This window comes from Cyprinodon variegatus, unplaced genomic scaffold (genome assembly GCF_000732505.1).
Source record: "Cyprinodon variegatus isolate N-32 unplaced genomic scaffold, C_variegatus-1.0 Scaffold1094, whole genome shotgun sequence".
In the NCBI taxonomy this organism is placed as follows: Eukaryota; Metazoa; Chordata; class Actinopteri; order Cyprinodontiformes; family Cyprinodontidae; genus Cyprinodon; species Cyprinodon variegatus.
In genome coordinates, this window is record NW_015151547.1 from 45,178 (window position 1) to 58,284 (window position 13,107).

At 37.2% G+C, this 13,107-nt stretch overlaps 1 protein-coding gene across 2 annotated transcripts in view; it reads left to right on the forward strand.

Annotated features, from left to right (window-relative positions):
- The window catches only part of LOC107101432 (mitogen-activated protein kinase 14A), a 32,509-nt gene extending 20,512 nt beyond the window's left edge, over positions 1-11,997 (forward strand). Inside the window, exons 4-12 of one of the 2 annotated variants that reach the window (XM_015400349.1) lie at positions 452-563; positions 1,001-1,030; positions 1,145-1,192; positions 1,272-1,386; positions 2,744-2,815; positions 5,669-5,748; positions 6,532-6,610; positions 9,359-9,532; positions 9,615-11,997. In XM_015400349.1, coding sequence (XP_015255835.1) covers positions 452-563; positions 1,001-1,030; positions 1,145-1,192; positions 1,272-1,386; positions 2,744-2,815; positions 5,669-5,748; positions 6,532-6,610; positions 9,359-9,532; positions 9,615-9,679 — 775 coding nt within the window. In that variant the 3' untranslated portion in view covers positions 9,680-11,997. Of the gene's footprint in view, positions 1-451; positions 564-1,000; positions 1,031-1,144; positions 1,193-1,271; positions 1,387-2,743; positions 2,816-5,668; positions 5,749-6,123; positions 6,204-6,531; positions 6,611-9,358; positions 9,533-9,614 lie in introns of both variants that reach the window. The other variant, XM_015400348.1, reaches the window with a different exon arrangement.
- The last annotated feature ends 1,110 nt before the right edge of the window (positions 11,998-13,107 follow it).

Sequence of the window (13,107 nt, forward strand, 5' to 3'; positions counted from 1 at the left end):
CCACTAATCCCTAAGGGGATTGGTTAAATTTCTCCAGTGTGAGATCAATAAAGTCCAATTTCTTCTTTCTTTAATTGTCATTTTATAGCCGTTCCAACTGTGGGTCATTTCCTCTTTCTCTAAAATACAAATATAGAAAGATTGTTTGTGTGAGTCGATTGTTGGATTAAAAGAGGGGACAAATTACGGCTTCCTGAACATGTCTTGAATGAGCTTCACTTCCAAACAGCGGTTTAACTGTCAGGAAAAGGTAAGTGAAAGTGATGCCCACGTTGACCTTCCTTCCCTGTGGTGATAAATGGCCAGATGGGATTTTTAGAAGCTTTAAAAAACGAACTGCCAAGTATTTCATTGAGTCAGCACACAACCAAAGACAATCATTTAGAAAGATGAACTACTAAGGCACTTATAGAAAACAAGACCACATCTGATTATCAGTTTCATTTTGCAGATATCTGGTGACACACCTGATGGGAGCAGATCTAAACAACATCGTCAAGTGTCAGAAGCTGACAGACGACCATGTCCAGTTTCTCATTTACCAAATTCTCAGAGGCCTAAAGGTTTGTACGAGTCTCACTCAGTTTGTTTTTTAGATAAACAGTTCTTTTCAAATACACTAAGCAGAGAAGTGATTTAAGCTGCTATAACTGACTAAAATAGCTCAAATTAACTTATAAAACCAGTTTTAGATTTTTACTATAAAGATGATTCAAAGGGGAGAAAAAATACAAGATTCCCCATGATTTATTTTACTAAAAGGTTACCTTTTACATATTTAGCCATTAACTAAACACTAATCAACAAGAAACAAACCAGGAGATTTGATTTGTTTTCTTTTGCTTTGTTTTCTTTCTTTCTTCTTTTAGATTCTCCTTGCATAGTACATATAATTGTCTATACCGCACCATATTTATTGTCTAAAATGATTCTTAAGGATGAATTATTTCCAGATTGACTTTAAAAGTTGAATTTTCTGTGCTCTTCTTTTCTCCTGCAGTACATCCACTCAGCAGATATAATTCATAGAGTAAGTGTTTTCCCTGCTTAATACTTAAATAAACTCAAAAAATGTATCTTATTCCACACAGCCAAAGTGTATTACTCCTTAAACATACCGACTGTGACCTTTAACATTTTTTAGGACCTTAAGCCCAGTAACCTAGCTGTTAATGAAGACTGTGAGCTCAAGGTGGGAAACTTTGCAGATAAATGTTTTGGGTCTGTCATGAGTGGCGCTCGGCTCACTGTCCTTTCTTCTCATTGATCAGATCCTTGACTTTGGTTTGGCGCGGCATACGGATGACGAGATGACGGGATACGTAGCCACGCGGTGGTACCGAGCTCCTGAGATCATGCTCAACTGGATGCACTACAACATGACGGGTAAGCGGGCCAATTGTGTGCAACCTTTGTGCTCCAAAATGCTGCTCTTTTTAGTTTGGCTTAAATACTACAAGTAGTTTCAATATTAAATATTTATAATTAAAAAAAACGGGTAATTAAATATTTTTTCCGCATTTGCTAACCACTTTTAATGTATTCATAAAGTTTTAAAACAACGATTTACAGATGGTGTTTACAGGTGATGACTGAGGGTGCAAAGATATTTTTTTTTATTTTTTGCTTTATTAGAAATTGAATCTTCTTAAAATGATCCCACAATAAAAAAACTTGTTGTTTTTTTTAACACTTAAATGAGTCTTTTTGTAAAATGCATGCATTGATTTACTACAATACTTGCTTTTTACTTTAGCATACTTTTAGAGCCTCTCCAATACGATATCGTATATAATATCTGTTACTGTGCGACATCAACTGGAGCTAGGACTGATTGTTGCTAAAAAATAAAAACGAGGAAACTAATATTTCTACAACTCCTTCATTTTCATCATTGGTAGCTCGAAGCATGTCTGTATTATAAAAGGAAAGTCTTATTAAGGATTTCAAACTTGTTGAGCATCTGAAATCCTCTCAAGAATGTTTGGTGAAAGCCAAAATAAGCGAACAGATTTTTGATTAAACATAAATAGCTTAGCTATTCCTCCTGTTACCTTTTTTTTTTCTTTTCTTTTTTTATTCCAGGGTTTCCGTGTATCATTAAATGTCAATAAATATTTTTTTTTTAAATTAAGGCCTTAATTGGCATTAAAATTAATTAAATGTGACTATCTTGGCATTTAAAATGTTTTTTTTTGTTTTTTTTTTTAAGTTTATAAAAACGATTTCGTCAGATTTATTATATCAGATATAACATGTTGATTGTAAGCCTTATGTTCAGAAAAGAAGGTTGAAGCGGAGAAAAAGCTTTAGAATGGGAAAATCCAAATTATGATATATATATATATATATGGACAGTCATGGGTACTTGTTGATGGCATTAAAATGATTTCTAGGAGCAGTAAAAGAGCATTAAAAAGCATTAAATTAGAGTTTCTCATTCCTGTATAAACCCTGTATTCAGTTTTTTTTTTTTTTTACCGTGTCTATCTGCAGTATTTAACAATTCTGTTGGTACATCTGAGCTTCGAAAACTCATAATATATTAAAATGTTTTTAGGCACTTGAATAATTTGACAAGGGGAGCAGAAAAGCTACTTTTAAACGTCCCTTAAGATCTTTTCTCATTTAAAATCTTTTCTCATTTATTTCTTGCATTTCTGTTTGGAAAAAAATATTTTTCTTCATCTAAGGACATCAATTTGAACATGCTGGTGCTAACAAGCCTTTTCATTTTAAATAGTGGACATCTGGTCGGTTGGATGCATCATGGCGGAGCTGCTTACCGGACGGACGCTTTTTCCAGGCACAGACCGTATCCTTTCATTTATGTTGTCAAAGTACTCTTTGTTCATAAATGTTTCAGGGAAATCCATTCAGAGGACTTTTTTTTTTTTAAAATAGTCTCAGACCAATCTGAGTTCTTTTTAAAGCTGTTCAAACACGGTAAGAATGCTTCCCTGTTCAGGTTGAGCCAAACGTATGAAGTATTTGTAGGTTGCATGCCAATGTGTGTATGTATTGCATACATACAAGGAGATGTTTTTCACCTTTTGCTGCATGGCTCACCTTTTGATTTTCTACCCCTTCATGACGGCGCATTTTTTTCTGCTTCTCTTCTACACAGAAAACCGCCTCTGAGCGTTGGGATGATTTTTGTTTAAAACATGCATGATGATCTTGTTTTTATTTTTTTAAATGCAACCACAATGAAATGCAGAACTAAGCACCTGCTCCTGGGGCCATGGTCCTGTGAAGAGGAAAAAAAAAGTATGGGGCCGATTGCATAATGTGTTTGTGATCCTGCTCTAAGTAACCGACTCATCCACGCTTTCTCTGCATGTCCTGTGTGTGGGTGTTTGAGTTGGGCTTTCTTACCACATCTGAATCGCTCTTGTGAAGATGGTTCTCTCTGGTCTGCCTCCTCATAACCTGTCTGAATGGAATGTTTGACTGCGGCATCAGCGTTTATCTAATCTAATTGTAAGGAAGAGAAGTAAGAGGACTAGGATGCTTTACATAGTTGGCAGTTTAAAGGGTGTAAGTGTTATACCTAATGTGGAATAATGGTCGTAGGGAAATAAAAGATGCATAATCTTTAATGTTCACATGAGCCTGTGATCTGTGAGGGAGCGTTTCAGATTGAGGTCTTTCTTTGGAGTGATGGCCTAGTGTTTAGAGCAGTGCGCTTGTGCTCTGAGAAGGTTGCAAGTACCCGGTTCAATCCTCACTGCCTCCACACTGGGTTCCTGAGCAAGACCCTTAACCCCACACTGCTCCCCGAGTGCCACACAATAGCAGCCCACTGCTCCCCAAGGGGATATGTTAAATGCAGAGATGCATTTTTCCATTGTGAGATCAATAAAGTTCAATTCTTGCAGATACTGGTGATGCCTAGCCTAGTAAACTAGCCCCACCTGCCATCGGGCAAAATCACTTTTGCCTGCGAGTGGTCTAGCCTCGATCAATACCCCAGGCCCTAGAACTGGCGGGCCAATCACAATGCAGAGATGTGTTTTGAATTTCTGGATGCAAAGCGGGGGGTGGGGTTTTGAGGGTGTGACAACCAAGCTGTGCGACGCTGGAGAAAGAACAACAAGGAAGATGGCAACAACTATTGAAACTATTGAACAGTTCTCATTTGACTCAGCTTTGGAAAAAGTTTTGGAAGAATTAGACTTGGGGTTTCGTTGAAATGTGAGCAGGAAAAGGCTCTACACTCATTCATTTTTAGGAAGGAATATTCCCCGTTTTACCGCCCACCAGCTTTCTGTCGCGCTTACTACGTCACAGTCTGTTGTGCTCATTGTTTAGAGCGTTGGCCAATAGGCACAGACATGGTTTGAAAAACAACGGGTTGTTGTCATCAACAATCTCCCGATTTCTCATTCATCGGGGCCAGACTAAATTACACATTTAATCTCCCATTTTAACCCCATTTAGTCTGGTTTATTAGGCATGGGGATGCCCCTATTAGGGTTGTATGGCTCATTCAGAGTCTTCCACAGTTTCTCTGAAATGAATAAGCAGCTAATTCTGCTCCGAGGTTGTTTCAGTTTCCACCCAAAAATCTATATTTACAATAAGCTAATAAGAGCCAGCTTAGGAACATTTTTCTATTTGAAGCACAAGTGATGATTTTACTGTTTATATCAAAGACACGTTTGATTTAAATAAATAAAAAATGTAGCCGAAAAGATGTAGGATAGTGCTTTTTATTTATTTATTTATTTTTTTTACGTCTCTGTGGCGCCTCTGGTTAACTTCTAACATCTCACTGATGCCAAACTTGCCAACTTTAAGTCTTCTACCTTTGGTGACCAAATATTGTTGTTACTGCAACCTGATAGTTCCTGGGTACGGTGCATTCACTTCAGGGGAAACTATTGGATTTCTGAGCCTCCATCCTGGTCACCAGCTCATTGTTCTGTGCACCTTTACTAACAATTATTTGAATTCAGTTTTAAATGTGTTGAGAATCTTGGAGTTAAAAAATGCTGCATGGGATTTTGTACACTATCATACTTGCCTAAACTAACTCCTGACCCACATTATGATTAAACATTTTAATGCACGCTTCCATCTGGCTTGTAAATGGAAATTTTTACATTTTAAAGGAAAAATTAGACAGAAAATTAGGGTAATGTTTAAATCCTCCTACTTTGATAAGACTCTTTTGCTTCTGAATCAATCAGCTGAACAACTTCCTCAATATTCACTAGTTCAGCAGAGGCCCGTTTATCATAGTTGTTTTTATTAGAGGTGCAAGACTTAAAAGCCAATTTGTGAGTCAAATATAACATTATCTATTGCAGAGTTTGTTAAATGTGAAGCGCAACATTATCTGCATGTTGGAATGAATTTAATTCCTGACTTATAAGGAAACAGCAGCAGGAATTGCTCTTTTAATATCAATATTTGTTTTTGGAAGTGGAAAAAGCTGCACCTTTTGTCTCTAAAAACACCAACAAACCAGACAGGCAGTAAAAAAAAAAGGTTTTTCTTCAGGTTCCGAAAAAAGCTCCATCCAGTCCAGCTCTTTGTGTAGATTTACATTTAGTCTGTTTATTCCTCCATTTTTTTGCATGTTTTCACTCATTTTTTCTGTTGCCAGTGCTGTCCATCCATTCCTTTGTTTTTTTATTTTTCCTTCATGTGAGCGTGTTAGACATTGATCAGTTGAAGCTTATAATGATGCTCGTCGGAACCCCAGGGCCCGAGCTCTTGATGAAAATCTCTTCAGATTCTGTGAGTGCTAAGTACCATCCCTCCCAGTTATTTATTTTTCTTTCTGTTGCCTGTCTGTGTGTCGTCTCTGGTTGTAGTTAGCCTACTTTTCTTGTGTTTACTAAACCATCTTTTCTCCGGCTGTGCGTTGAACTGTGCTGCGGCTCATTTTCTCTTTGCTTTCCATGTTTGTCAAGTATTTTTTTTAGCCCTGCTGCGCGTTAGAGGATTTAAACTTTTTAATCTGTAAAAGTCCAATGATTATATTGTATACATCAGCTCGGCTTCTTGTCTTCTGCCCCTGCCTTCAAATCTCTCATCCTGCCTCTCTTCATTTAATGACACCCCCCCATCCTTGTTGATGTGCTATGATTCCCCTTGACTCAGAAGCTTAAGATATAAACCAGCTGCAGCAGATAATGCGTCTGACGGGGACTCCCCCAGCTTCCCTCATAAGCAGGATGCCCAGCCATGAGGTGAGACCCCCTCCCCCCCCTTTTATCAGTCGGAGTTGGGGACGAGCAGCAGCCACAACTTTGCTGTTCCCTTCCACACTGACGGGCAACACCACCCTGTACTGTCGCTTCACTTCTTCCCTGTTTCCTTTCTGGCTCACAGTGCCTGCCTGTGCAGCTACTGTTGCACCAGTGATCAGTTTTCAGTAGGATTAGTTTTGTACTAACGAAAGGCGTTTGGAGTTTAGGTTGATTGCTAAGAGCTTGGAGCTACTGTTGCTTTGTGAACATTTCTAGGAATCTGAAACTGTGACAATTAAAGCTGTTTATCTCTTTTTTTTTCCAACAGGCAAGGAACTACATTAACTCTCTTCCTCACATGCCCAAGAGGAACTTTGCTGATGTGTTCATTGGTGCCAACCCTCTTGGTAAGTTCCTCTTTAAGCTTTGATCTGTTTATACAGCTTCTGGCTCACTGCAGCCCTCTAGTGGCATCCTGACTATCCTAAAAATTGCAGTATGGTTTTTCCTTCCTTACTCTCTTTGCTTTTGCACTGTATTGGTAAGCATTTATGAAACTGCTAATAAAAATGAAAATGATACAGTTGAACTAAAGCTGTAGTGTTAAAAGAAACACAAGGAATTTGACTTGATGTTGATGGTGCAGACAAATTGGACACTTGCACAGAAAACAGAATCTATAGCTATATATGATATAAAACATACTATATACCGTGTATTGCAGGCTCAGACTGGGAACAATTTTCGGCCTCTTTTGATCTCTTAGGCCATAAATCTAAAGAAAATTTTTTTTTTACCTATCCTAAACTGCCAGATTGGGAAACATCCCAACCTGGCAACAATGCACGTAAGACGGGAAACGTTGGCCTTTAGATGCAACCCCCATCATGCACCGCAACATATTTTTGCAAAATATTTAAACATAAATTTGCCAAATATAAGAGGAACATCGTAGTTTGGTTTAAAGAAAGCTTTTTTGTTTTATTATAATTTATTTTGTTGCAAGGATTTTACAGTTTGAAGAAATAGAAAATTACACCATATGCCAACCGTCACATGGATGTGCATGACAAGGAAGGGCTATATATGCTGCATGCATCATTTAGGTAGTTGTCATTTTATTGCTTCTTGAGCTTCTTGAGTTATTTACTGTCGCAGGTAGGAGCTTCGGCCGGAGAGTAAGTTTTGGGGTTGTATGATTTAAGGAGGGCTAGCCCTCAAGTGCTGAAAATGGGACCAGCCCACCGGGCAAATGCCCGGTATCACAGATTACAAGTCTGAGCCTGGTGCATAGCCACAAACTATATGGCATAATATCCCCAGATTTTAACGTATTTTTTTCTCTCAGTGAAACCAGACTTTCTTTTTCGTATCATTAATGGGGAAAGAGATCAATCTTTTAAATGTAATCCAGCTGGCAGTAGCACTTTAGTACATGAGATCGAACAGCTGCATAAGAAAGTTACATTTTTTTCCCACTTTCAGTCATGCAATTTGAACATTTCCTGCCTTAGGTCTGTTAGGCTTACCAAAATTATTTTTATTTATTATTTTCTGGAGATTACATGAATTTTTGTTCATATTTGGCATCTCTGGGACACAAAACTGTTAATCCTTGCGTATAAATATAGAAAGGGTTCAACATAGCACCTTTAAGCATTTACAAATTGCACTAATGGATGAACAAGACTTTTGTAAGATTTCAATTCTCTTTTCAATATTTTGGCTAATTTCCTTTTATCTATGTTACACAGAGGGACAGAGCTTTTAAAACCTCCACTGGTTTGTCTGTCAACATTCAGATGTTGTCAATAAACCAATCAGTATCCTCTAAAGGTGACATCATCATCATCAGGGTTTTGATAAATTGGTTAAATGCTTGGTGACCTTAGTGTAAAAAATGTCTGAATATGAATAATTCATTATTGTCTAAGATTATACTTGTTGTTTTAGAATAATTGAGGTAATTACAAAAGACCAAAAACTACAGGACATTATGCTGTTAAGATGACTGTTAGGAAAATATGTTTGTTTTTTTAATTTATTATCTGGTTTTAACTGTATGTTGGTTAATCTAGAGCTCCTGGTCCTTCTGAAGGCACAGAAATAATAAATCTGAATTGAAATCCCATTGTACTTTCACAGAAGTCCCAGACTTGGGAATGATCTTCTGCCCGCATTGTGTTTTATTGACTCTGTTGTCACCTTCAAGAGCTTACTTAAGATCCATTTGTCTGTACAGGCTTTTAAAGGTATTGTGAAAGGATTTTCACAAAAATGTTTAAAGACCCGTCCTCTCCATTTTGAAAATGCACATGCAAGAGCATGCAAGATCCCATTTCTCCTCGTCTATTTAATAGTTGCTGTTCTTGTAGCTCATACAGGCTTATTGTGTCCGAACGTCCTCCCTAACCCCTAAGTCCCTCAATCACTATATAGAGTGGGGACTATATAGTGGACAACTATAACTTACTGTTCAGACAGAAAATCACTGCTTTTTGCTCCATTTGTCACTTAACTCCTCCTCCACTGCACGGTGCCTGCGTCATCTTTGTTATTAGTCGCCACTATCGGATACCGCTGTGACAGCAAATCCCATAATGCTTTGCGAGGAGAGCTCTCCCACAAAGCATTCTGGGATACATCTGCCTCTTCTGGGGCCTTTCTTTTTTCACATACACTTCATAGACACTTTTTCTCTTACGACCCTCGGCCATTTTCAAAGAACCGCAGTCAGAAAGGTGAGCTTCAATGACTGTCTGAAACCGTAGCTCACCACAGATATACGCCTGAAAGTGTGCAAACCCAGAAAAAGATAGCTAACGGGACGAGCATATAGGATTGCCTTACGTAAGCACATCACCAGAATGATTGACAATGAGGAGGACCACTTATTTAGATGATCCACCCAGAAATAAAAGATCATCCTCTATACCTTTAATTAACTACATGTTGGGCTGCTACAACCTCCTTTTAAACTGTTGCGAAGCACTTAGTGGCTTTGGTGTGTGAAAGGTGCTATATAAATAAGGCTTACCTTTTATATCTGTAAATAGGGAAAATATAGTTCAACACAAATTGTCCCGTATGTGAATATATGGTTCCAAATGTTACAACTACATTAGTGTTCCTTACTGTTATCTGCTGTGCTTCAGCTGTGGACTTGCTGGAGAAGATGCTGGTGCTGGACACGGATAAGCGGATCACAGCGTCGGAGGCTCTGGCCCACCCATACTTCTCTCAGTACCACGACCCGGACGACGAGCCCGAGGCGGAGCCTTACGACCAGAGCTTTGAAAGTCGCGATTTGGAAATAGAGGAGTGGAAGAGTAAGTTTGGATGAGTGACTTTGTTCTGTGTTAGAATCTCTTACATAGATGCTCATTATGGTGTTTTGTTCCCACCCCTTAGGCCTAACCTATGATGAGGTCCTCAGCTTCGAGCCGCCTCCTTTAGATGATGAGATGGAATCCTGAGTGCCGAGGAGCATTTATCTTCCTCTTTATTTTGTTTTTATTATTATTTCAAAGGAACACTCTTTTAAAACTATCAATCTCATGTGACTATCCATTTGTTTCCTGCTCACATGCCACAACCACGACATTCAAGTGCCTGCCGTCATTCGTACCTTGGGACGTTGTGATAACGGCAACAAAAAAATCTCAAGGCCAACTTTAACTCATGCTTTTTTTTTTTGCTTACAGCATTTAATTTGTAGTTTTCAATTTTTATTCATCATGCTGGGAAAAACAAAAAAACAAAACAAAAAAAAACATACGTGCCAGTATCTGAAAACATTTGCTGGACACTTATCTGAAGATTCACATTTATAAGGTTTTAATACTTAGGAGATAGCACAGTGGAGGGGACACATTTTTAAAGGTAGTTTTTCTTTTACCCCAAATGATTAGTTGAAATGTTATTTCTGTGTAGATATTACAGCAAACAGTATTTGTACATAAGTATTTTAGAGATAGTTGCGTACTCATAGACACTTTAACGGATCTCTTCGACAGTATGAATTTCATTACCAGAGTTCATCCTAAAATGGCCTAAATTGACAATGTATGTAATTTATACCAGGTGTGTACAGAATATGAGGGGAAAGTATACAAATAATTCAGATATCTGGGAAAAAAAAGAGGCTTTATACTTGTTCTTAGCTTTGTTGACTTGTTCTTTTTTTTAGAAAATGTTGCCTATGAGAGTATCACATATTCATCCACTGTGTTTGTTTTTCTCCTCATCCATTTCTAATAGCTCTACAGCTCCAAAAATGAATGTTTTAGCAGTCACCAAGCTCCAGTATCACAGCAGCATGTTGAAGACAGGGTTGGCTTAGTAATTTATTCAGATCTGATGTTTTCCCGCGAGAAACATCGGCTGACGGCGTAATTTAATCCTATTTGCGTTTAATAAACCATATTACATTTATTGTGTGTTGAATGTTATTGGGCACCTGTTTGCTCTGTATTTATGATCCTCTTATGTTGTTTGTATATCAGTGTAAAAGAGAATGTTATTTGTCAGAATTTAGGGTTGTTTTTGTTATTTATGGAGAGTCTCGTGTGTCAGTATCCAAAAGCATCAAATATCTGATTTTTTTTTTTTTTTTTTTGGTTCCTCCTTTTTGGCCACAGTGACTGCAGTTACAGTTTGTGTATCTAAGCAGACAGAGAGCCATGCAGTCTAAGTTTTGATATCACAATTGGCTGATAATTGAGTCCATACCATCCTGCCCCTATGATAGGCACAGGTTCTGAAATCTGGAGCCTTGATAATGTGTTCATACCTCTATAACTTTTTTTTTTTTTTATCTTGTTACATTTCAAAACTACATTTAATGTGTTTTTTATTGAAATTTTGTGTATCTGTGAACCTTAGTTTTTCCTGTCATGCCACACTTCTTTAATTGGACTTTGACTAGGCTATTCTTACACATAAAGATGCATTGTGGGTTTTTTTTTTTCCCAGTGGTGGAAAATGTTTTTATTGCATAGCATTTTACATACTGAAAAAGGTCTACTGACCACAGAACCTCCCTCCACCTCTTGGCTGGATCATAATCTGTGAATTTCGCACTGCTTTCTGTTGGTCTATCACGTGAAATTTTGATAAAATATGTTAAAGGTTGAGGTTATAAAATGATAGAAAGGACAAAAAGAAAAAGTTCCAAGGGTATGAGCACTTTTGAAATCGTTTACAGCATCCTTCAGATCACTGAAGCGAAGAATTTACTTGCAGTAGGAGGGAAGCATTTTTCCAGTCAAATCATATTTCTATGCTGCACATTACCGCACAGTTGCTCTGGCCATGTCATCCGAACGTCGTCGTATATCTCTTTCTTTTAATTTCGCTTTGCTTAGTTCATCTAGATTTTACTTTTCCTGATGCGCTATTTTATTCTGTGTTGAATCCCAATTGGATGTCTGTGATTTATCCTGGGTTGATTGTTTTAGGGATTTTTATTTTATTATATTTGTAGTAGGTGGATCACAAGCATCAAAATGTTCATTTAATGTAATATTCAAACAGGGCACATAAGTGGTTCTTTCTCACTGCATCCTGTAGGGCAGCGCTCAGGTCATAGTTTTTTTTTTTAAACACATATTCATCAATCAAATACAGATCTTAATCTCCAGGTCCAAATGTCACATTGATTTGGTTTGCTTGCTTTACCTGAAAGAACTTTTATGTATTTTTCAGCGAGTTCTTCATCCCATTGTACTAAGACAGCAAGACCATGCTTTCTGTAAATATAAAACCATCAGAAAATAAAGGCTACTATTTTTCAAAGCTGTAAGAGTGATCATTATATTGGCTTCCTTCCTTCCACAACACACTTGGTGTATCAATACCTGACAATCCTATGCTGCAGTCTTTGAGATCAAGGAAACAAGAATGTTATACCACCGTTTCAAGCAGACAAATCTTTGCTTTTTCATTTGTCGTTTGTGTTTACATTGTGCCATAGCTCCTTTTAAAGTTTAATGCATATTAATTGCAGGGGGCTAGGGGAACTGAGGGCTCATTTGATGCCTCAGTGGTTTGTGCTGACTGACTGTAGCTTTAATTCTTTCCTCTGGTGCAGTCAGCACCTTTGTGGTCCCCCCTCATAATTGGATATGAATCCTATTTATAGAAACTAATTTCCTGCAAGATAAAGTGAAATTATTAAATTGATTGCATGCAGGTGTAATGAGTAGGGCTGTTACTATTAAGTGCCATTCCTTAGAAATTAAACTAGGGATTTAATTCTTAAAGCAAAAATGCTGTTTAATATAAAACAACATATTTTGTAGGATATCTCATGTGTTGATCACTTAGTCTCTTATTTTGATTTGATAATATAGTACATTTTTTGTACCTTAAACTTTTTGGCAGTTTGTAAGAAGCATGGGAGCAGAGTTGGAACGTCTCCAGGGGGAAAAAAACCCCAAATATCTATGTATTTTTTGTATATTACACACGCAAACTTAAAAAGAACAAAAGAAAATGTTGCTTTTTTTTTTTTAAGTGTTAACTGTTTATTTTTTTTGTACTTTAAAGAGGGAATTGTATTTATCTATCTATATATATATATATATATATATATATATATATATATATATATATATATATATATATAAAAACTGTAAAATAGATAAAAGACCAAGTCCTATGTTTAATTAATTTGCCACAAGTTTTATTACATTTTATTACTCATTTGTTTCAGTCCGATCTTTGTTCTGTCCAGCCAAAAGGCAGCGCTAGATTATGGCTTCAAGTCAAATAGGTATTTTTTAACAGCCTTCTGCTGGGTTGCAGGACCAATCCTGCCATAATTAGAAATAAATAAATGCTCCAAAAATGAATAAGCGTACAATTAATTTCCCCCAAAAAATACAATAAACAAATAAATGTA